The 17,984-nt window shown below is 45.1% G+C and overlaps 1 protein-coding gene across 1 annotated transcript; it reads left to right on the forward strand.

The window, feature by feature from the left end:
* The first annotated feature begins 1,459 nt into the window (after positions 1-1,459).
* LOC132581683 (zinc finger protein 397-like) lies at positions 1,460-13,725 on the forward strand. Its single transcript, XM_060253061.1, has 4 exons — positions 1,460-1,530; positions 5,584-6,554; positions 9,491-9,617; positions 12,000-13,725. Exons 2-4 carry the CDS (start codon positions 5,853-5,855, stop codon positions 12,989-12,991), a joined length of 1,821 nt encoding a protein of 606 aa, XP_060109044.1. The 5' UTR covers positions 1,460-1,530; positions 5,584-5,852; the 3' UTR covers positions 12,992-13,725.
* Positions 13,726-17,984: the final 4,259 nt, after the last annotated feature.

Here is a 17,984-nt window from a genome sequence, read left to right on the forward strand (position 1 = left end):
CCTCTAGCCATAAGGAGGTAGAAATGAAAGCTTTTCCCAAAGCTCCACCCCATGCATATTTACAGAATAGCACGAACTATCCCCAATATATCGATTAGCCAACAGTCAATCTTAAGGTCACCTCATTAAGAATACAACCTCCCGCTTTTTGGTGGGAAGAATCTACACATTATTGGTTCTATGTGAAACTTACTATTATTAGCTTACAGAAACTTCAGCTTAACCCTTTCACAACTGAAGGCATGATACTTGCAAAACCCAACACATGGAAACTTGCTGGATGACTTTGGGCCAATCATATGCACTTTGCCTAACTTATTTTAAAAGGTTTTGGGGAAGATAAAACGGAGAAGAGGAGAATGATGTAAATTGCAGTAAAAAATGAAATAAAAACATGAGCCTCTATAACACATTTACTATAATGCGAAGCAATCCTTAAACTAAAATTGGCTTCAGTTTAAAAGACAAGCCTTATAGCTTGTCCTTCAAATACATCCTCTTCAGACTTCAATGAATGCCCAAGAAGTGGCTTCCCAGAGCTGTATGGCTGCCACTGTGAACACTTCTCTACTTGCCATTGGCTTGGGCACAGGGATGGTATTACCGAGACAGCAGCAGGGCCCTAAATTGTCTGGCACCCTAGGCAAGGCTAATTTCTGGCACCTCAATTTGGTGCCCCCAGAAGGGCGGCGCCCTAAGCAATTGCCTAGTGACAGGGGCCGGCCCTGGACAGCAGTCTCAGGTCGTCTTATAGTAATGCAGCAAGGATAAGATGGATGCTAAGGAACCAGAGGCACTGGTCAACCTTTACAAGTTAAAATCAGCACTGCCAATTACACTTCGAAGGTAACAGAAAGCCATTTAAGCAATCAACCTTGATCTTAACCATTATATTTACATCCACCAGCGTTTCCTGTCCTCAACCCCAAAGGTCTGAGCACTACCAAAAATAACCTTGTACCCACCCCACCACTCTTAGCAACAACCTATCTGGTCTGCTCTGCTGGTTAGGATAGGACAGGAGTGGATAGCCTTGATTGTTTCGGAAATGTCCTCCCCCCATTGCGGAGAGCATTGGCTTCTTCGGTTAAGGTGGCACTACACAAACACAATTATTTTGTGTAACGAGAACCAACTAGTTTTCCTTGCAGCCCAAGCCCCTTTGGGGAGTACTGCCAAGAGCCCTGCCAAGAGATAAAAGTCATTTTTAACTATCTCTCCCCCCCCCCCCCCACGCCGCTTCCCGGTCACTGCCGAGACGCGTCAAGAGTTAAATTGAGTGGCAGCCCGATCCTCAAACCAGTTAAACAGGAGCCCTTGGATTTAAGCCGGCTTAGTCCTATTGAGTGAGCGCTAAGCCGTGGAGAGGCCCAGGAAGCCGAGGGGGGGGATGCAATAGCTAAGGCTCCATCCTGCTCCGCCCTGGATTAAAAACCTCGGGATTTGAATTTTATTAAAGGGGGGTGGGGGGGTGTCTGCAGGGCTCGAGATCCTCAGGGGTCCGCGCAGAGACAGGAACTGTGGGGTGCGGTGAGTCGAAGGGGCATCTGGGCGAAGGGAAGCCGATGCAGCTTGCAGGGGAGAGCGAGGGAAGCAATCAGGCGGAGTCGGAGACCGAAATCTGGGTGGGGGAAAGGGCGGGCTGGCAGAGAGCCGGTGGTGTTCGGCGTCTGTCTTTCTGTCGGCGGGAGGGGGGAGGGTTCGCTTTTCCACAGGTCTCTCTCTCTCTCTGCATTTGTGCAGAGTTTGCATTTGCTAGGAGGGATCACATCTTCTTTGAGGAGTTGGGAAGCGGCCGTCTGATCTATGCAGACGGTGGTGGTGGGGGGGAGACCGCTTCTATAGGGCCGGTTCTACAGCCCCCCTTCTCTTCCTTTGTCCAGCGTGCCTGGTGCTCCGCAAGCTCTCCACGTCGCCACCCCCACCCACCCCTTCCCGCAATCGGGATGCGGCAATGGACGTGTCTAAATCTAGGAACCCCTCGTGGACTGTACTTCTCCCTTTCCAGCCCCAAATACCAGTTTTTTGTTCGTTCATTGTTCTATTAGGGCGGGGAAAGATCTTCCCTCTGCGCCTTTAAGCGGGGGACTCCTTGCGGGAACCGCAGCGTCCCTAAAGTGGGGCTTCTTCCATCAGACGCCTTTTTTCACTCGCCGAGAGTTTTCTAAACCTCGCCCGCCCCCCCCCCCCTTTCCTGGTCTTTCCCCGCTTCCAGCCGCTCGCTGCAGATTGGGGGAGGACGGGAGAGACCATCAGACAGTAATAGTTTGGGGGAGTTCAGGCGAGGGAAACGAGGACTCGATAGCAGCCCCCCCCCCCCTCTAGCTTGGCAAGCTGCTAGCCTTGTCTGGGGTGGAAAGACGACAGGAACGCAGTTTCGCACTCTGGAAGATGCTAATTTATACATCAAAAGTGAACCTACAGCCTTGTTTTGCTTCCCGTCCGATTGAACCCATGAGCTGATGGGGGGGGGGGGGGGGAGAGACGGAAATAACGTGGTTGTCAAGGGAGCCCCCAAGGGTCTTGGTTCCAGATTGGAGAGGGCAGCCGGGGGAAGCGAACTCCGAGTTGCTGCCGGATGGCAGAAATGCATTTAACTTCTGAGCCGATTAAGGAATCTGCGTGCTTAGCCTGCACTTGGTCGCTCTCAGACAATAACAGCTCTGTTCTCTTTCTGCTCCAGCCCTCTCTCGAAGCGATCGTGTCTTCCAGACTCCAAACAAACACAACCCCTCCCCCCAGGCACCAGCTCTTATTCGGTACTCAGTGGCCTGTCCCAGCATAGACGTCCAATTTGGTATCCAATGCCCCTATCCGAGGCTGACTCATTCAGAAATTCAGGATGATTGTCATAGTATTTTCCAGCATGTGTGCAGTTGTAATAAAGTGGGTAGGGAAAATACCCATCTGTGCATTCACTTGGCAGACGCTTATTGCCATGTGTTGCTCTTGGAGATTGAAAAATGATCATCTAACATATTGTCTGGCTCCTAGCGCTTAGTTTAGCGCAACAAAGCCTCTTAGGAAGCAAATTCCTAGTGTTGGTTAGTCAAATTCTGAATGGCTAAGCAGAGTAATGACCCTTCAGAAGGCCTGGGCTTCATTTGAACACAGGACCCACTAGAATTCTGCACAGAATCTGTGACCTAGTAAAGAACGTGTATGAGCATGCACAGACTGCATCTTCCCCTCTAGTGAATAATCACAACCAGCCGTAATGGCTGGGATGGAGGAAGAAGGCAGAGCTTCCTGGTAAAAAGTGCATCTTTCGGAAAAGTGTTAGCAGGGATCTGCTTGCCCCCTTGCTTCTTTTTGAGATAGGAACCCCCCTGCCCAATCATTCTCTCCCCTTCACACCAATGGGGTATCCAGGAATGCATTGTGCCTGCCCATGTCACTAATCCAAATCTGCCCCAGGCAGACAGCTTTAGTTTGGCCAAATCTGTGTACTAGGTACCTCCATTACCACTGATAGGAGTTACAAAACTATTCTGGTATATAATTTGAGCACCATATGTCTCTCTGCAAGTGTGTTTGGGCACAATCAGTGATAACTTCTACATAACTGAACAGTGGCCATATACCTAAGGAATTGTTGTGAGCCACATGCTGTAGTATCTCTGAAGCTTAGCAGCATTGGAAGCACCAAGTGCATCCCTGGAAGTGCTTGCTCTGTGGAATATGAAAAATAGACCAGCTTTAACACAACCCCCCAAATCCTATACTTGATTTATTGTATCAGTGAAATTTAGAAGCATTACTCACTTGGAGCACAAAAGTGCTCCATGGTAAAAACAACAATTGTAGTTAATCATAACCCATACTCCATCATACCCTAAAGTTTATGGCCTGAATAGAAAATCACAGAAAGCAGAACAAGTAATTATAATAGCATAAGTTTGAACATCTTAATATAAATATGACAATGTTTATCTGTTGTTTTTAGAACTAATAGCTTTTTCTTATTTTTCCGTTATAGCAGAAGTAGCTATAGCTTTTTACAATTTTGCTATCTACCAAGATTGTACATAGACAAGTACCATGTCTCATTTTTGTATGGTCTAGATTCTGTAATTAAAACAAAAAACCCTATATAGTTGCCAGCCTTTCCATAGAATAAAAACTGAATCCCATTATGGGGCAGGAATTTGAAATTCCATTACTATTCTTTCATTGTCCCACAACCATTACCACTAAGAAAATGTGGAGTGGTGGACAGCATCTCGCTGTAGATCTGAGAGACCCAGATCATGGAAACTCACTAGGTGACCTGGGCCAGTCACACACTCTAACTTACCTCACAGGGTTGTTGTCATGAGGACAGAATAGGGAAAGGGAAAACATAAACCATCTTGGATCCCTATTATTAGGGAGAAAGGCAGAGTAGAAATTAAGTACATAAATCCCAAATCCTTCAGATATTTCTCTGTGAGATCTGTTTTGAGACATTTAGAATTATATGAATGCAGTTGCATTTCACAAACTGTATTATTACTGGCTCACAAACCATATTATTAATACTTCACATATACTTTTCAGTATCCAAAGTAGATCTGTGTTTTTGCTTTTGCCCATGTTACAGATATGGGGTTGAGAAAAAGTAGCTTGCTAGAGCCACCTAGTGATTTCACAGCAGAGGTGAGATTCAAACCAAGGGCCTTCTGATTAATAGTTCCATCTCTTACACACTGTCAGAAAAATAAATGCTATTACTTCAGATATTTTGGACAATCTGCTTCTGCTGACACAAACTAAATCATACTCATTAATCAAGCAATTTTATGTATATTTTGTGAACTAGAAAATAACTGCCATACGTGGTTGGTGGACAGAGTACAAAGGGGATTTTTTTAAAAAAGCCTATCTACCTACCTACCTACCTATCAATCAGTCAGATTTTTATGCCATCCTCCCCTGATGGGCTCAGGGTGGCTAGCTTACCAGCCTTTCCATAGAATAAAATTTTAATCTCATTATGGGGCAGAAATTTGAAATTCCATCACTATTCTTTCATTCACTTGGGAAATTGTAGTCAACAGGCCATAACCTTTAGCTCCATGACATGAAATATTTCACTTGCTGATTTCTGCCTAAGGGTACATGAGAAGGGCAGGCAGAGTTCCCCCTCCCTCAAAAACAGCACCTAGGTACAGGTGCTATGTAGCTATGGGTCTTTAGTACACACCTGTGAGCCCTCCCCCATTAAAAACATACTTTAAAGTGTAGAAATGCCTGAGAAACTCTAAAACCCATCTCTTCCCAGGAAGCCTAAACTCTAAAACCCACCCTCAGCCAAATAGATGCCTCAAGATAATGGAAGTCTGTTAGGCTGTTGATATATTTGCTTAGATAGTAAACTAAATGAGGCAATACTGTTGGATAGTGTGGGAGATCTGGGCACAGATACCTATTCAGCCTTTAAACTCACTGGGTGACCTTCAGCTTGAGGGTGTTAGGCCATCTCACTGGTCTGCCATGGAGAAAAGAGGGATAGCCCTCTATAAATTGCCTCATTGGGTGCCTTAGAGGTACAGTGAGATGCCAATGTGATGTGTGACTTTTGTCTCTTTATTTTCCCCTCAGGAACCAGAACAGAAACTCCAGCTAGGTACAATGCCCAGTGTTTAAACCCACGTGTACTGGGGAGCTACCAGTGGGGTATTAACAACAGCAGGATCAAGGTACCCAGATGAAAATAAAAGAAGAAGAGACTTCTGGGTGAGGAAACAAGTAGAAGAAAGGGGATGCTATGTTACCTGAGAGAGAAAATGACTGAATAGCTGTGAGAGCTGGCAGCCCTGGGTCTCCAAGTTCAGGCAAAGCTTCGCAAGAGGGCGAGTCCAACATCAAAAATGGAGAAACAGGCACCAGAAAGCCTGGCTCCGGGAGAAGGATTGGAGGGAACAAGAAGAGACAATTTTGCTATCCATCCTGGGGCTATCAGGGAACTACCTCGCTGGGCGGCAGTACGACAGCAGGGAATACCTCACCACCTGGAATCCCAGTGGCAGGATTTCCTGAAAACCATTCAGTCCCCTTCTGTAGGATGGGGAAATCCACAGCTGCCAGAACTGGCATCCTGGGATGACCTGGTACACTTTGAAAGAGTGTTTGGTGCCTGCCATTGGCCTAGAGGAGAGGGGGTAACCCGGTTCATGCCAGCCTTCAGTGCAGAAGCCCAGCAAGCCTTCAGCATCTTGAATTCTAGAGACAAAACAGACTATGGGAAAGTAAAAGCTGCCTTCCTGCAAGGAAACTCCACCAGCACAGAAATACATCGCCAGCGCTTCAGAAAGTTCTGCTATCAAGAGGCTGAGGGACCTCGTGAAGTTTGCAACCGCCTGAGGGAACTCTGCCACTGCTGGCTTGAGCCGGAGAGTCGAACAAAGGAGCAGATCATAGAGCTGCTAATCTTAGAGCAGTTCTTGAACATCCTGCCACAGGAAATCCAAAGCCAGGTCAAGGAACGTAGCCCTGAGACCTGTGCCCAAGCAGTGGCCCTGGCTGAAGGCTTCATTTTAAGACGGCAGGAAGGCGAACAACCAGAGAAGCAGGTGAGAATTTTTTTTAGAGAAAATGGCTGCTTGGGATAGAGAATTCTAGGGCAGTATACCCTACTGAGGTCCCTCCCCAACTTCTGGCCTCCACCTCCAAACTACTAGGAATTTCCCAAAGCCAGAGTTGACTGCCAATGTTAGGGTATCTGTTGTAAGATCACCAGCTATGTATTACTTAAGAAAGTAGTTCATAGTGCAGCAAGAAGCAGGAAGACATATTCACTTTGTCCCTTTTCTCTTTAGGGTAGAAGAATTGGGAAAGTACTCCTATGAATTAAAAGTGTTCCTTTGTCACACCTCTCTAATTTTCTCTGTAAATTTCTTGTAGCCTGAGGTCTTTGGGGTATGAGGGGGTGATTCGGGAGGAAGCTGCAATAGAGACCAGAAAAAGTGCAACTGTTTCTTTTTGACTGGCCATGTGAGCACATCGAGCCTCTGTAGGGTTGTCAGACTGCCCTTGTGGGGGTTGGGGGCTAGGGTTGCCAGATCCAGGTTGGGAAATGCCTGGAGATTTGAGAATGGACCCTAGAGGGGACAGGGATCTCAGAGGGGTACAATGCCATAGAGTCCACCTTCCAAAGCATCCATTTTTTCCAGGAGAACTGATTTCTGTTGTCTGGAGATGATCTATAATCATGGGGGATCCCAGGTCCCATCAGGAGGCTGGCATCCCTAATTTCTGATTGGGTACTGCTGCAGCCATAAAGTGAAAAGGTTCCCCCTCACCCACTTGAAAACTGCTCTCGGGTTCCATGCACCTACTGCTTGTAGCTGAAGTCAATAAATCATTTGAATGAGTTACTGGTAAAGGCCCACCAAAAACACAACTAGCATTTACTTCCAAGTATACATTTCCTTATTATCCAGGAAAATTCTTTTTATACTTCTTGATCGTCTGTCTTGCAGTTTGGACACCAAGGCATGCCATTCCAAAAACACAAAAACAAAACACTACAAGCTGAAAATTCAATATATAGTTGCAAAGCTGGGAGTTCCAGTTTCTGCATGAGATAGCTAATGCTGTAGATCAGCGTTTCCCATTTGCAGGGTCGTGCCCTGGTAATGGGCCACGGAAGCTTCAACACCAGGTCGCCAGGGGCAGCCCAACAGCTCCTTTCCCCTCTCTATTTATCTTCGGCGCTGTATGCTGTGCTGCACTCCAGCCCTTGCCCCCCATGCTGCTGCCACCAGTAGCATTCAGAGAGTGCTACAGACACTGCACGCTGGCCAGAAGCTGGCAAGTTCGGAAACAGAGAGGATGGGGAAAGCTCCTGGCTGGCGCACAGTGTCTGTATCGCTCCCTGAGTGTCCTCCACCCAGACCACAGGGAAGGAACCGGTCTATGGAGGGGAAAAGTTTGGGAAACCCTGCTGTAGATGACTGGTTAAGTTTTGATTGCTAAATCCATGCAGTAAGGTGAAAAAATCCAAACACATCACTGGCAATCTGAGCCTACACTGGGTAGCGTGAGCTGACTACATATCATTTGCACACCTACCCGTCGTCTTGCTCCTATTCCTGAAATTTATTAAGGAGGCACCATCTACCAAGAACGAGACATTTTCAGTTAGTCAGGGGAGAGGAAGCACAACTTGTCCTTTTCCATGCTTGTTAAGAATGCCCAAAACTGATCCATGTGTTTCACTCCCCACCCCAAGGAATGCATATATTTTCTTTACCTCTGGAGCACTTCCAAGGGGAGATACATTAGATGTTCTAAACTTGGCAGTCCCTCTCACTCTTCTTAGAACATCCAAAGACACTCTCAGTCAGACCAGTGGTCTAGCTAACCTGATGTCAGTCCAGGTTAGTGTGGTGGAATAAGAGGTGAGACAAGGGCAGTTTGTATAGGAGCATGAATTTGCTTCTCTGTTTGGTTGTCTCCTATAAGGCACTGCAGGAGGCTCTTCACACCTGACAATGCACCCTGCACTCTGCTCTAAAAAGAACTATTTACATTTACAAGTTCCAGTTTTGAAGTCAAAACATCTAGATATGAAGACCTGTGGCTCCAAACTTTTGAGAGGGAAGGTATTTCTGACCTAGTAATGCGGTGACTCTGGTCAGAGCTTTCTGGTCAGAAAAAGGAATTGTCAGGATCATCCGATTTCTTGATTGACAGTTAATCTGGATTCTAAAGTGTTTGAGATACTAAGGGCCCTCTGCCAATGCTGTGGTTAGGATTTGACAAAGCACCGGAATGCATTCCTAAATAGATAAATGTGTACTGTTGGTTTATAAATATTGGTTTATCCAGGGCTTTTTTGGTATAAAAAGCCCAGCAGGAACTCATTTGCATATTAGGCCACACCCCCTAACACCAAGCCAGCCGGAACTGCATTCCTGTGCATTCCTGCTCAAAAAAAGCCCTGGGTTTATCTTTCTCCTTTCTGTAAAATGAATACTGAAATTGCTTTTTGCTTGAAAAGGTGTGCAGCATGATTCTCTTTTAATAGATGGTTTTAACTTTGGAACAGGTTTCACTCTCTCTCTCTCAAATTATGGGGTTCTTGCCAGTCATACCCCCCACCCTGCTTTACTGAACCTGGTGGGAATGGGAGTCATAGAAAAGGTTTCTGTACTCCAAAAATTCCCTAACAGCTCTCTCTGGTCTCACACATTGGTTTTCCTACCAGAGATAAGTGGATGGGATATTAGGTGTTGAGTTCTCATACCCACAAAGGACATCCTTCACCAGTGTTCCCTCTGAGTTAGTGTGAGCTAGCTCACAGATTTTTAGCCTCCAGCTCATACATTTTTGTTTTAGGAAAAATGACCCCAGAGCACAACAATTTATACAGTAGCTCACAACTTTAATGCCACTGGCTCACAAAGCAGAATTTTTGCTCACAAGACTCTGCAGCTTAGAGGGAACTTTCCTTCACTGCTGTGCATAGATCCCATTGTGAACAGGACTGTTGATGTGGTTTCAGAGGCCTGAGGCATTCCAAGGTGTAGCTGTGGATTTTTCTGAAGTCCAGAGATCTTCGTTGGATGTCAGGCAGAGGCCACTTAGCAGAGAGGCCAGGAAGCAAGATAACTGCAGCACCAGGTCTTTGGGTAAGCAGTAAATTTGGCCTGATCAACCACTTTCTGTGCTCCTTGTAATTTCTAGGGAAGAAACTACATATTTTTTTCCACCTATCCCCTCCTTCTGCTGCAGCTCCAGACTTTGCACCGGCCAACATTTAAAGTCTACGTTTCTATAGCAGACTGATTTCTTGCTTTAAGAGACATTCAGGAATTGTTCTGTTGTATTGTTTGAGTAAAGAGTGCATGTGCACTTATATTGCAACATTTGGCATGTGGTGTTTTTGTCTTACCGAAGTCCACACTGCAAGTTTCCTAATTATTGCAGCTCCAGGAATAGCATTTGGGAAGGGGTCACATTTTGGGCTGCAGCAACAGGGGGAGGGGGAACAAGAAAGACACGCCTCTCAGAAGGTGGGGCACCCAAAGCAGGGTGACTGTAGTAGTTGGGTGGGCTCATAAGGCAGTAGGTGATCCTTCAGTGATTGTAGTTGTATTGATTTCATATCTGAGTTTAATTTTTTCAAAGATAATCATTATCTTATATACTGCTTTAGAAGCAGTGGCAAAAAAAAAAAGGCAGTTGAGAAATCTGTTAAGTAATACAAATACAGTGTCACTGAAGAAATTGTCCATCAATCATTTGGTATGGAAGAAGTACCAACCTGGCTCAGATTTGCTGTTCGCGGCTAAAGCGGCTGAGCGGGTCACAGTGTTGCAACTCCAGGCACTCTTTGATGAAACAGATTATCTAGATCCATTTCAATTTGGCTTTCAGCTGTGGCTGAAAGACAGAAGCTGCTTTGGTTGACAACTGTAGTGGGAGGGAGAAAAAGCAACAGAAAGAGATGAGAGGAACATGACCCTGTTCAATTATCCTGGGTCACTTTGTGGAATTTCATAGCATTGGCCAGGGGGTCCTGGACTGGCTGGATGTTTAAGACACTAATTTGCAATGGCTCCACTGTAACTTTGCAGGGTTTCACAGCAGAGCAGACTCTTCAATGCATTTCAACATCAATGTGAAATCATTGGGTGAGATTACTGTAATATAATCTTCACAGGGCTGCCCTTGAAATCAATTCAGAAAGCTGTTTAAAACATAGAAGTTCAGCTTTTGTCTAGCTGCACCCCTTCTCCAAGACTGATCCTTGCTGAGTTCTACTGTTTCTCTTCTAAATTCCATGGATGGTAAAAGCTCATCTCTTTTGAATAGCTTTTGGAGACTGGAATTGGATTTTATTGTTGTCTAACTGCTTCCTTACTTTTCATATTATTTTGTTTCTATTATATTTGAATTTTATGACTATGGTTTTATAAGGTGGAAGCTGCTTTGCAGGCAGATAACCAAAACTTGACCTGTATAAAATAATTTTTTTAAAAAACTTGCAAAGGATATGCAAACAATTTCTTTGTAAATTTAAGGTAAAAATAGTTCTCTGTGCAAGCACCAGTCATTTCTGACTCTGGGGTGACGTCACATCACAATGTTTTCATGGCAGACTTTTTACAGGGTGATTTGCCATTGCCTTCCCCAGTCCTCTACACTTTACCCCCAGCAAGCTGGGTACTCATTTTACCAACTTCGGAAGGATGGAAGGCTGAGTCAACCATGAGCTGGTTACCTGAACCCAGCTTCCGCTGGGATCGAACTCAGGTTGTGAGCAGAGAGCACAGACTGCAGTACTGCAGCTTTACCACTCTGCACCATGGGGCTCCCTTGTAAATTTGCCCACCTAAAATTGCAGAATTGGGTTCTTTGGTTTGCAGATAATTGATATTTCAATTTAGATATTTATACCCCAGTATTCTCTCCAATGGGGACACAAAGCTGCTTGTAGCTTCATTCTCCTCTCCTCCATTTTATCCCCACAACAGCAACACATGAGTTAGGTTAAGCTGAGATTGAATGTCTAGCCCAGAGTCATCTAGTGAGTTTCCATGAGTCTTCCAGATCTGACCCCAACCACTACATCGTGTGATCTTTCTTTTAGTAGAGAATTGTAGACCCTTAGATATGGGCTATCCTAAAGATCACAGCACCTTGTATTGCATGGAAATCCAAATGCTCTACTGTAACAGTGATTCCTGAGGGGCAAGAAACTCTCATACCAGGAGTGGTCTTAATGATTCTGAGGCCCCATTTCAGTGCTGGTGTGAAGTCGATGGGAGCTGTTGCTGGAAGTCAGCACCAAAGCCCCAGACAAGGTGAGGGAAAGTGGCCACTGCTGTTGAAGTGATTGCCTCCCCCCCCCCCCCGGTAGAGGGGCAGGGCTGTGAGTGGTTGCCCTCTCCAGCATGGAACATGGAGCATCTGTCCCTGTTACATATTGGTTAAGACTGCCCTTGCCCACAACCCCACCATTGACTCAACATGTTATAGAAGTGTGAGTTTTCTTCCTCATCTTACAGGAACCAAGATCACAAATAAAACTGAGGAGAACTTTGAACATCAAGAGTCCAGGGAAGAGGAGGTAACTGCAGCCCCAGAGGGAACTCAAAGAAAAGAGAAGTCTCACCTTTGCATCGAGTGTGGGAAAAGCTTTACACGTCCCTCAGACTTGGCGAAGCACCTGAATGTCCACACAGGAGAAAAGCCCTACCTGTGTGTCGAGTGTGGGAAAAGCTTTAGTCAGCTGTCTCACCTTACCAGACATCAAAAAATCCACTCAGGGGAAAAACCTCACATCTGCTCAGAGTGTGGAGATACATTCAGCCAACGAGCGTATCTTGTCAGTCATCAGAGGAGCCATTCTGGAGAGCAGCCGTACCGTTGTTCATACTGCCAGAAGTGCTTTAGCCATCAGTCAGCTCTCAAGATACATGAGCGGAACCACATGGGCCAAAAACCCTATGCCTGTGTGGATTGTGGGAAGCGCTTTGTGTCCTCTTCCTCTCTCACAACCCACCGGAGGATCCACACAGGAGAGAAGCCTCATGCCTGCAGTGTGTGCGGGAAAAGATTCATCCAGCATTCCAATCTCGTGTCACATCAACGAACCCACTCAGGGGAAAAGCCATTCTCCTGTAAAGTGTGTGGGAGGAGATTTGCTTACCCTTCTGATCTGACAAGGCACCAAAAAATCCACACTGGAGAAAAGCCCTACCCTTGCGATGAGTGCGAGAGACGATTCACCAGGCTGTCTGACCTTATAACACATCAGCGAATCCACACAGGAGAAAAACCATACCGCTGCCTCGAGTGTGGTAGGAGGTTCCGCCAGAGGGGAGTACTGGTCAAACACCAGAAGTGCCATTCGAAAGAGAATCCAAAAGGAGGCGAATCTGTCCAGCTCACAGAGTCACAGACAGACAGCGAATTCAAAGCCCATGAGATGAAGCAGGAGAAAGACGATTTAGAAAACCTGGCAGATTCCAGCATGATCCCTTTTCCCAGTTCTTGATCCCTACCATTCCTGCTCAACAAAGGCCCAAAGTGAGTCAAGGTATTTTAAGCTACACAAAAGGTCTCGCTTTGCTCCTCCTGCAGAAAAATGATATGTTCTTTACTGGTGCTGAGCGACTGGTTGTGAGAACAAGTGTCCATTCTTCCTCTCCTGCTTAGACTGTTGTGAACAGTATGAGCAGATCACTCTGGAGCCTCCTGTCTGTTCAGGAGTGACAGGGAATGAGGAATAGTTCTGCCCTTTCCTCCTGCCCTTTGCTGACCCCTCCTGCTGCCATTCTGATCATCAGAAGAAGCTGAAACGATGCAGTTTGCTCCACAAGCAGCAATGGGGATAAGGTTCTCCCTAGTAGCTGGCTTGTCTTCCTTGGCTGGATGAAACCAGAACAGAATTCTTCTCTTTGAAAGAGCAGCATCCTGTTATCTTGAGCAAGATGGCTAAACACCACCGTCCACTATGCATGCGTCCAGGGTGTGTGTGTTGGGATGAGAGGGGAAATTGCGTATGTCTGTCACTGGGGAGGGAATGAATGCTGCCCCTCACTGTCAGGAAGAACTCAGCCAGGGACTGGGAGGGGAGCAGTCAGATGTCACCATAACACAACGGGCTTCTGGGCTCGCTGGCTAGAGTTCAGTCCCAAAGCAATACACAAGGGTGAACTGTGGTGGTAATGATGTCGGCTGGAAGCCTTCCTTGCCTCATCCAACAATGGAGTCAGAGACGGCCCCCATTTCCTTTCACGACTCTGCATATTTAGTGTGTGTTTGTGGAAGACTCATTCTCACTCCTGCCACATCCAGAACCATTTGGAGTTGCCTTTTACAGAATTCAGCAGCCTGCTAGGCAAAAACTCCCCAAGATCTCAAGAAGAGTTCCTTCCCAGCTATACAAGGGAGATATCAGAGATTGGACCTAGGGACCTCATGCATGCAAAAGGTGGGCTTCACAGCGCCACCTACGCTGGACTTGCAGGCTACAGTTAAGTCCTGAGGCCTGTTTTGATGAACTCTGGCTATCAGGCAGCTATGGCTTTTAAGCAAGCATTATCCTCTGTCACCCAGTTCAGTTGACTAAGCAAGTGTATGGCAAAGCCAATGTAGCTTAGAGAAAGAATCTAGCTCCTCATCTGAGTTAATGAAAGAGAAGTGAATGAGGTAGAGAAATAGGGCTAGGGTGGCAGACATGAAAATTGGCCTCTGACAGATGGGACCTTGAAACTCGCTCTATAGCTTTTGCTTGAATTCTGTTCCTTGTTCATGAACAAGGCTCCCAAGGATTGTTTTTAGCGGGGCTCCAGTGGCACAGATAGCAGAAATTCAGCTGGAGAAATGTTTGTAATGGTGGTGATGACAAACTTCCGCTGTAAAGTGCCAGCAGCCTTGCCATACCCCTTCCCCCCCCCCCAAAAAAGTTGGCAGCTTGGTTTACAAAACACCTGGTCTTTTATAACCTTTTATTGTTTAGTTTTATTACTTAAAATTAACTGTTGGGATGCAAAATGTGAAAAGTTGGTAAAGATAGGTAATGGGGAGTCAGTTACTCTTGAGGGTGGGATTGGGGGTTAGAGTAGGATCCAAAGCCACAAAATATATTCTAGAATGTGATACAAAACACTTGTATGGAACTGGCAAAGATGTGGTTAATTGAGGCAGGGCTTTGGGTGCGCCATGATTTCTGTAGAAGCATAGAAATTCGGATCTTGAGAATCACAGCGTTGAAAAAGCAAATTTTTCACTGCTTTAGTTATGCAGAGAAATAGAAGGGCAATGCCTAATGGGAATCTAACAAGTGTAAGTGTCTCACACAGAATCACACACATTGGTCTGTTGAGTCAGGTATTCTCTCCCTGGCTCTGTGGTTCTGGCAGGGATTACCTGAGATTGTCTGAACTGGAGGATAGATTGCATACAAAACTGATCAATGAACTGGTCATAAAGTGGGGTGTAATTGTGCTGTCATCCAAGGGTAGGGATTGGCAGCCCTGCATAATTTCTTGACCTCGCCCTCATGAGCACAAACTGAAATTATGTAAACACACACAATTTTGAACCATTGAGACATCTCAAAGAAATCTAGTTACCTTGCTGTTTTGACTCCACACACACCCCCCACCCTCGCAAAGTGTTGAGTTCACACAGCCTTGCTCCTAGGAACTTCTGATGTAGGGATGAAAATCTCCCCATGTGATCCTGAAAAGCAAGATTTGCAATCCTAAAAATCTTAAAATTTTGTCCTATGCATTTATATTACCTTGAGCTTGGAAGGACATAGCAGTTACATTCTACAAGCATATTACATGTCCCATGCCTTGTTTGACACTCTGGGAACTGCTGCTGTTCATTTCACAGCCCTAGGGCAACATGGCAGATCATCACAGTGGTTTCAAAGTGGTTGTGTAAATGGTTAAAAAAAAATTAGGAACATTTTTTCAAAAAACCTTGTTTCATCTAGTATGTTTTTTATAGTGAATATCTTTAAGTATTATCCAGTTTTATAACGACGTTAAGTCTTCATTATGAACATGAAGAGTTCAGTGCTAATGGCTTAACAGGAATTCTTCATTTCCAGGGGTTTTCTACCTCAACACTGTTGCGTGCTGGGTTCGCAACTAGTGATCACAGGGGCTGTTTGGGCTGGGATACCAGTCTTGGGGAAGATGAGGGGGAAAAGGTAGCGCATACCTTCCTAGGTAAGAGTTGGGGTTGATAGAGACAGACTGTCCCAAATAAGGACATTTTGATCCAGGATGCGAGGAAGCAAGAAAGGTGATATACATAAGGAGAGCCGTATATACCCAGGAGACCTCTGAGGTATCTACAGCAGAATGCTGGAAGTCTCAGCTTTAATTTTAAACACTGCAGATATTTCGTCTTTACGGTTCAGATAGATGCTTGAAAGCATGCAGTCTGCTGAAATCTCAGAAGTTTGTACAGATGAAAAGAACACAGCTGAAGTGTTCTAAATAGTTCCTTGTCCATGCACATAGCAAGTCAAAGAGGAAGAGTTATGTGAAATACAGTTTACACAAGGGTTTTGGCTGCCTCTTTTATTCACTTCTCAAAGTCCTCAATGTTACTTGACCTTGTAGCATTAAAAAAAGAAGCTAAAGCTACATGGAGAAAAACACTGGTGAAACAAATATATGTAGACAAGAGGATTGGAAATTAACCCTAGAAATGAATAAAAACTACATCGAAGAAGATATGGATGCTGGGGTTTCATCTTGTGGTTCAGCTGCAGCCAAAGAATAAGATTTTGCCAACAGGATCTGGCAACTGCAGCATTAATGGATGCATTAAAAACTACCTTTGTAAATGAAGCACTTCTGTTAGAAAAAGGGTTTGGAAGGTACTACATTAGTTGATTTTGGGCTAGGACATAGTTGTGCTTCCATTTTTAAAAGGAAGGTTAAGCAACTGAGGGCTGAAAAATGTGGTTTCAATATTAAAATAATTTGAGAGCTCTCAGCAGATTCTTGATCAAGTAACCAAGGACACTTGGTTGCAGGGTGGGGATTGTGGTATTAAGCTGGAGGGAGGGTATAACTGTTTAGCATTCATGTACAAATGGCCACATTTTATTGTTGTTATTGGAGCAACTAAACTTTCTTATAGCACTGCAGTTTAAGTAGTTTGTTCCTTTCGTTGGTTGCCACCATAAAAAATATAGTTTGGCTAAAAACTTTGCTATTTTGTCTCATCTTGGATCTATTAAGAGTGGGTAGCAGTGGAAGTACATCTCATTTTAATTCCACTCTTTTTAATTCCACTCTAACTCCATTTTAATTGCACTCTTCCTTAAAGGGGCTCAAGGGGGCATACAGGATTCTACTTCCATGTTATCCTCACAGCAACCGAATGACTAGCTAAGGTCATCCAATCAGCTTCAGGGCTAACTGGGGATCTGAACGCATGTCAGACTTTGATTGGGGACACTCTTACTCTTGGCTCTTAATATAGAGGTGTGGCCAAAAGGCTGTTTTCATAGTTTAACAGGACACCTGCTAAAGTAACACATTATGTGTGCAGTTGAGTCTGACCATAAATCTAGGCCTTCTTGGATTTAGAAACGGTAGACAGTTACAAGGTATAAAGGTTACAAATGGACACTGATAAAGCCACTAGAGTAGCGGGGTATAGAACTAGGATTGTTTATCAGAAGCTTTAGACTGGGCACACACAAACACATCCCAAGGTAACAAAAGTCATCAGATTCTTAAAATGCAAACTGAAACAAACTCACATCCAGCCTCTTGAGAATAAACCCTTTGCTCCTACAAAGCCATGAAAGCACAGTAAGAACCAGAAAAAATATCCAAGGCGGTTTTCTAAGTACAGGTGACACTCTCTTCTATCTGGCCCACATGGAGTTTGAAAGGACTCTAAGAGCACACACTCCATCTAAATAACAGGCTAGGGGCGTACAAGACTGTCCGTATTCTGATGCATGTAATACCACATACCTTTTTGCTTGAACACAGAAGCCCTCAGATAGATCCAGGCACGTATCCCACCTGAAATGTCCTGAATGACTACAGTTTGGTCATTCTGCATCTTCATACCTGACAGGCTACAGGAAAAGGAAAAGCTAGTAGATGACCATCAGTACTCATTCCAGGCCTAGGGAAAGGCTAACACAAGACAGAACCGGCTTATGAAAGAGACCTTAGGTCTAATTTTGTTTCACAGTACAGGTAGTATTTGTTGATATTCTACCCCTTTCCCCAAAGACAGAAAGAAACATTGTGCTAAACTTACACACATTCTGTGGTCACCCAGAAATAAATATGAGGCTGTCTTCTGTAAAAGCCACACTGTTCACATGGCTCTGAGGTAGCTCAGTTGCACACATATCCCTTTGGTCGTATAGCCATGAAAATGAATGAGGAGCCTAAGCATGTATGTGCACTTGGGTATGCAAAGATCAGGATGCTGATACAGGACTGGACAGTCAGCAAAGGGTAGGCAAACAACATACAGAGGAAAGACCA

This window comes from Heteronotia binoei, chromosome 13 (genome assembly GCF_032191835.1).
Source record: "Heteronotia binoei isolate CCM8104 ecotype False Entrance Well chromosome 13, APGP_CSIRO_Hbin_v1, whole genome shotgun sequence".
Classification (NCBI taxonomy): Eukaryota; Metazoa; Chordata; class Lepidosauria; order Squamata; family Gekkonidae; genus Heteronotia; species Heteronotia binoei.

Coding starts and splice junctions, on each gene's coding strand:
- LOC132581683 (XM_060253061.1), top strand. CDS start 5,853: ATGGAGAAACAGGCACCAGAAAGCCTGGCTCCGGGAGAAGGATTGGAG. Junction 6,555..9,490: donor GCGAACAACCAGAGAAGCAG/GTGAGAATTTTT, acceptor ATGTGGTTTCAG/AGGCCTGAGGCATTCCAAGG. Junction 9,618..11,999: donor CTGCAGCACCAGGTCTTTGG/GTAAGCAGTAAA, acceptor CTCATCTTACAG/GAACCAAGATCACAAATAAA.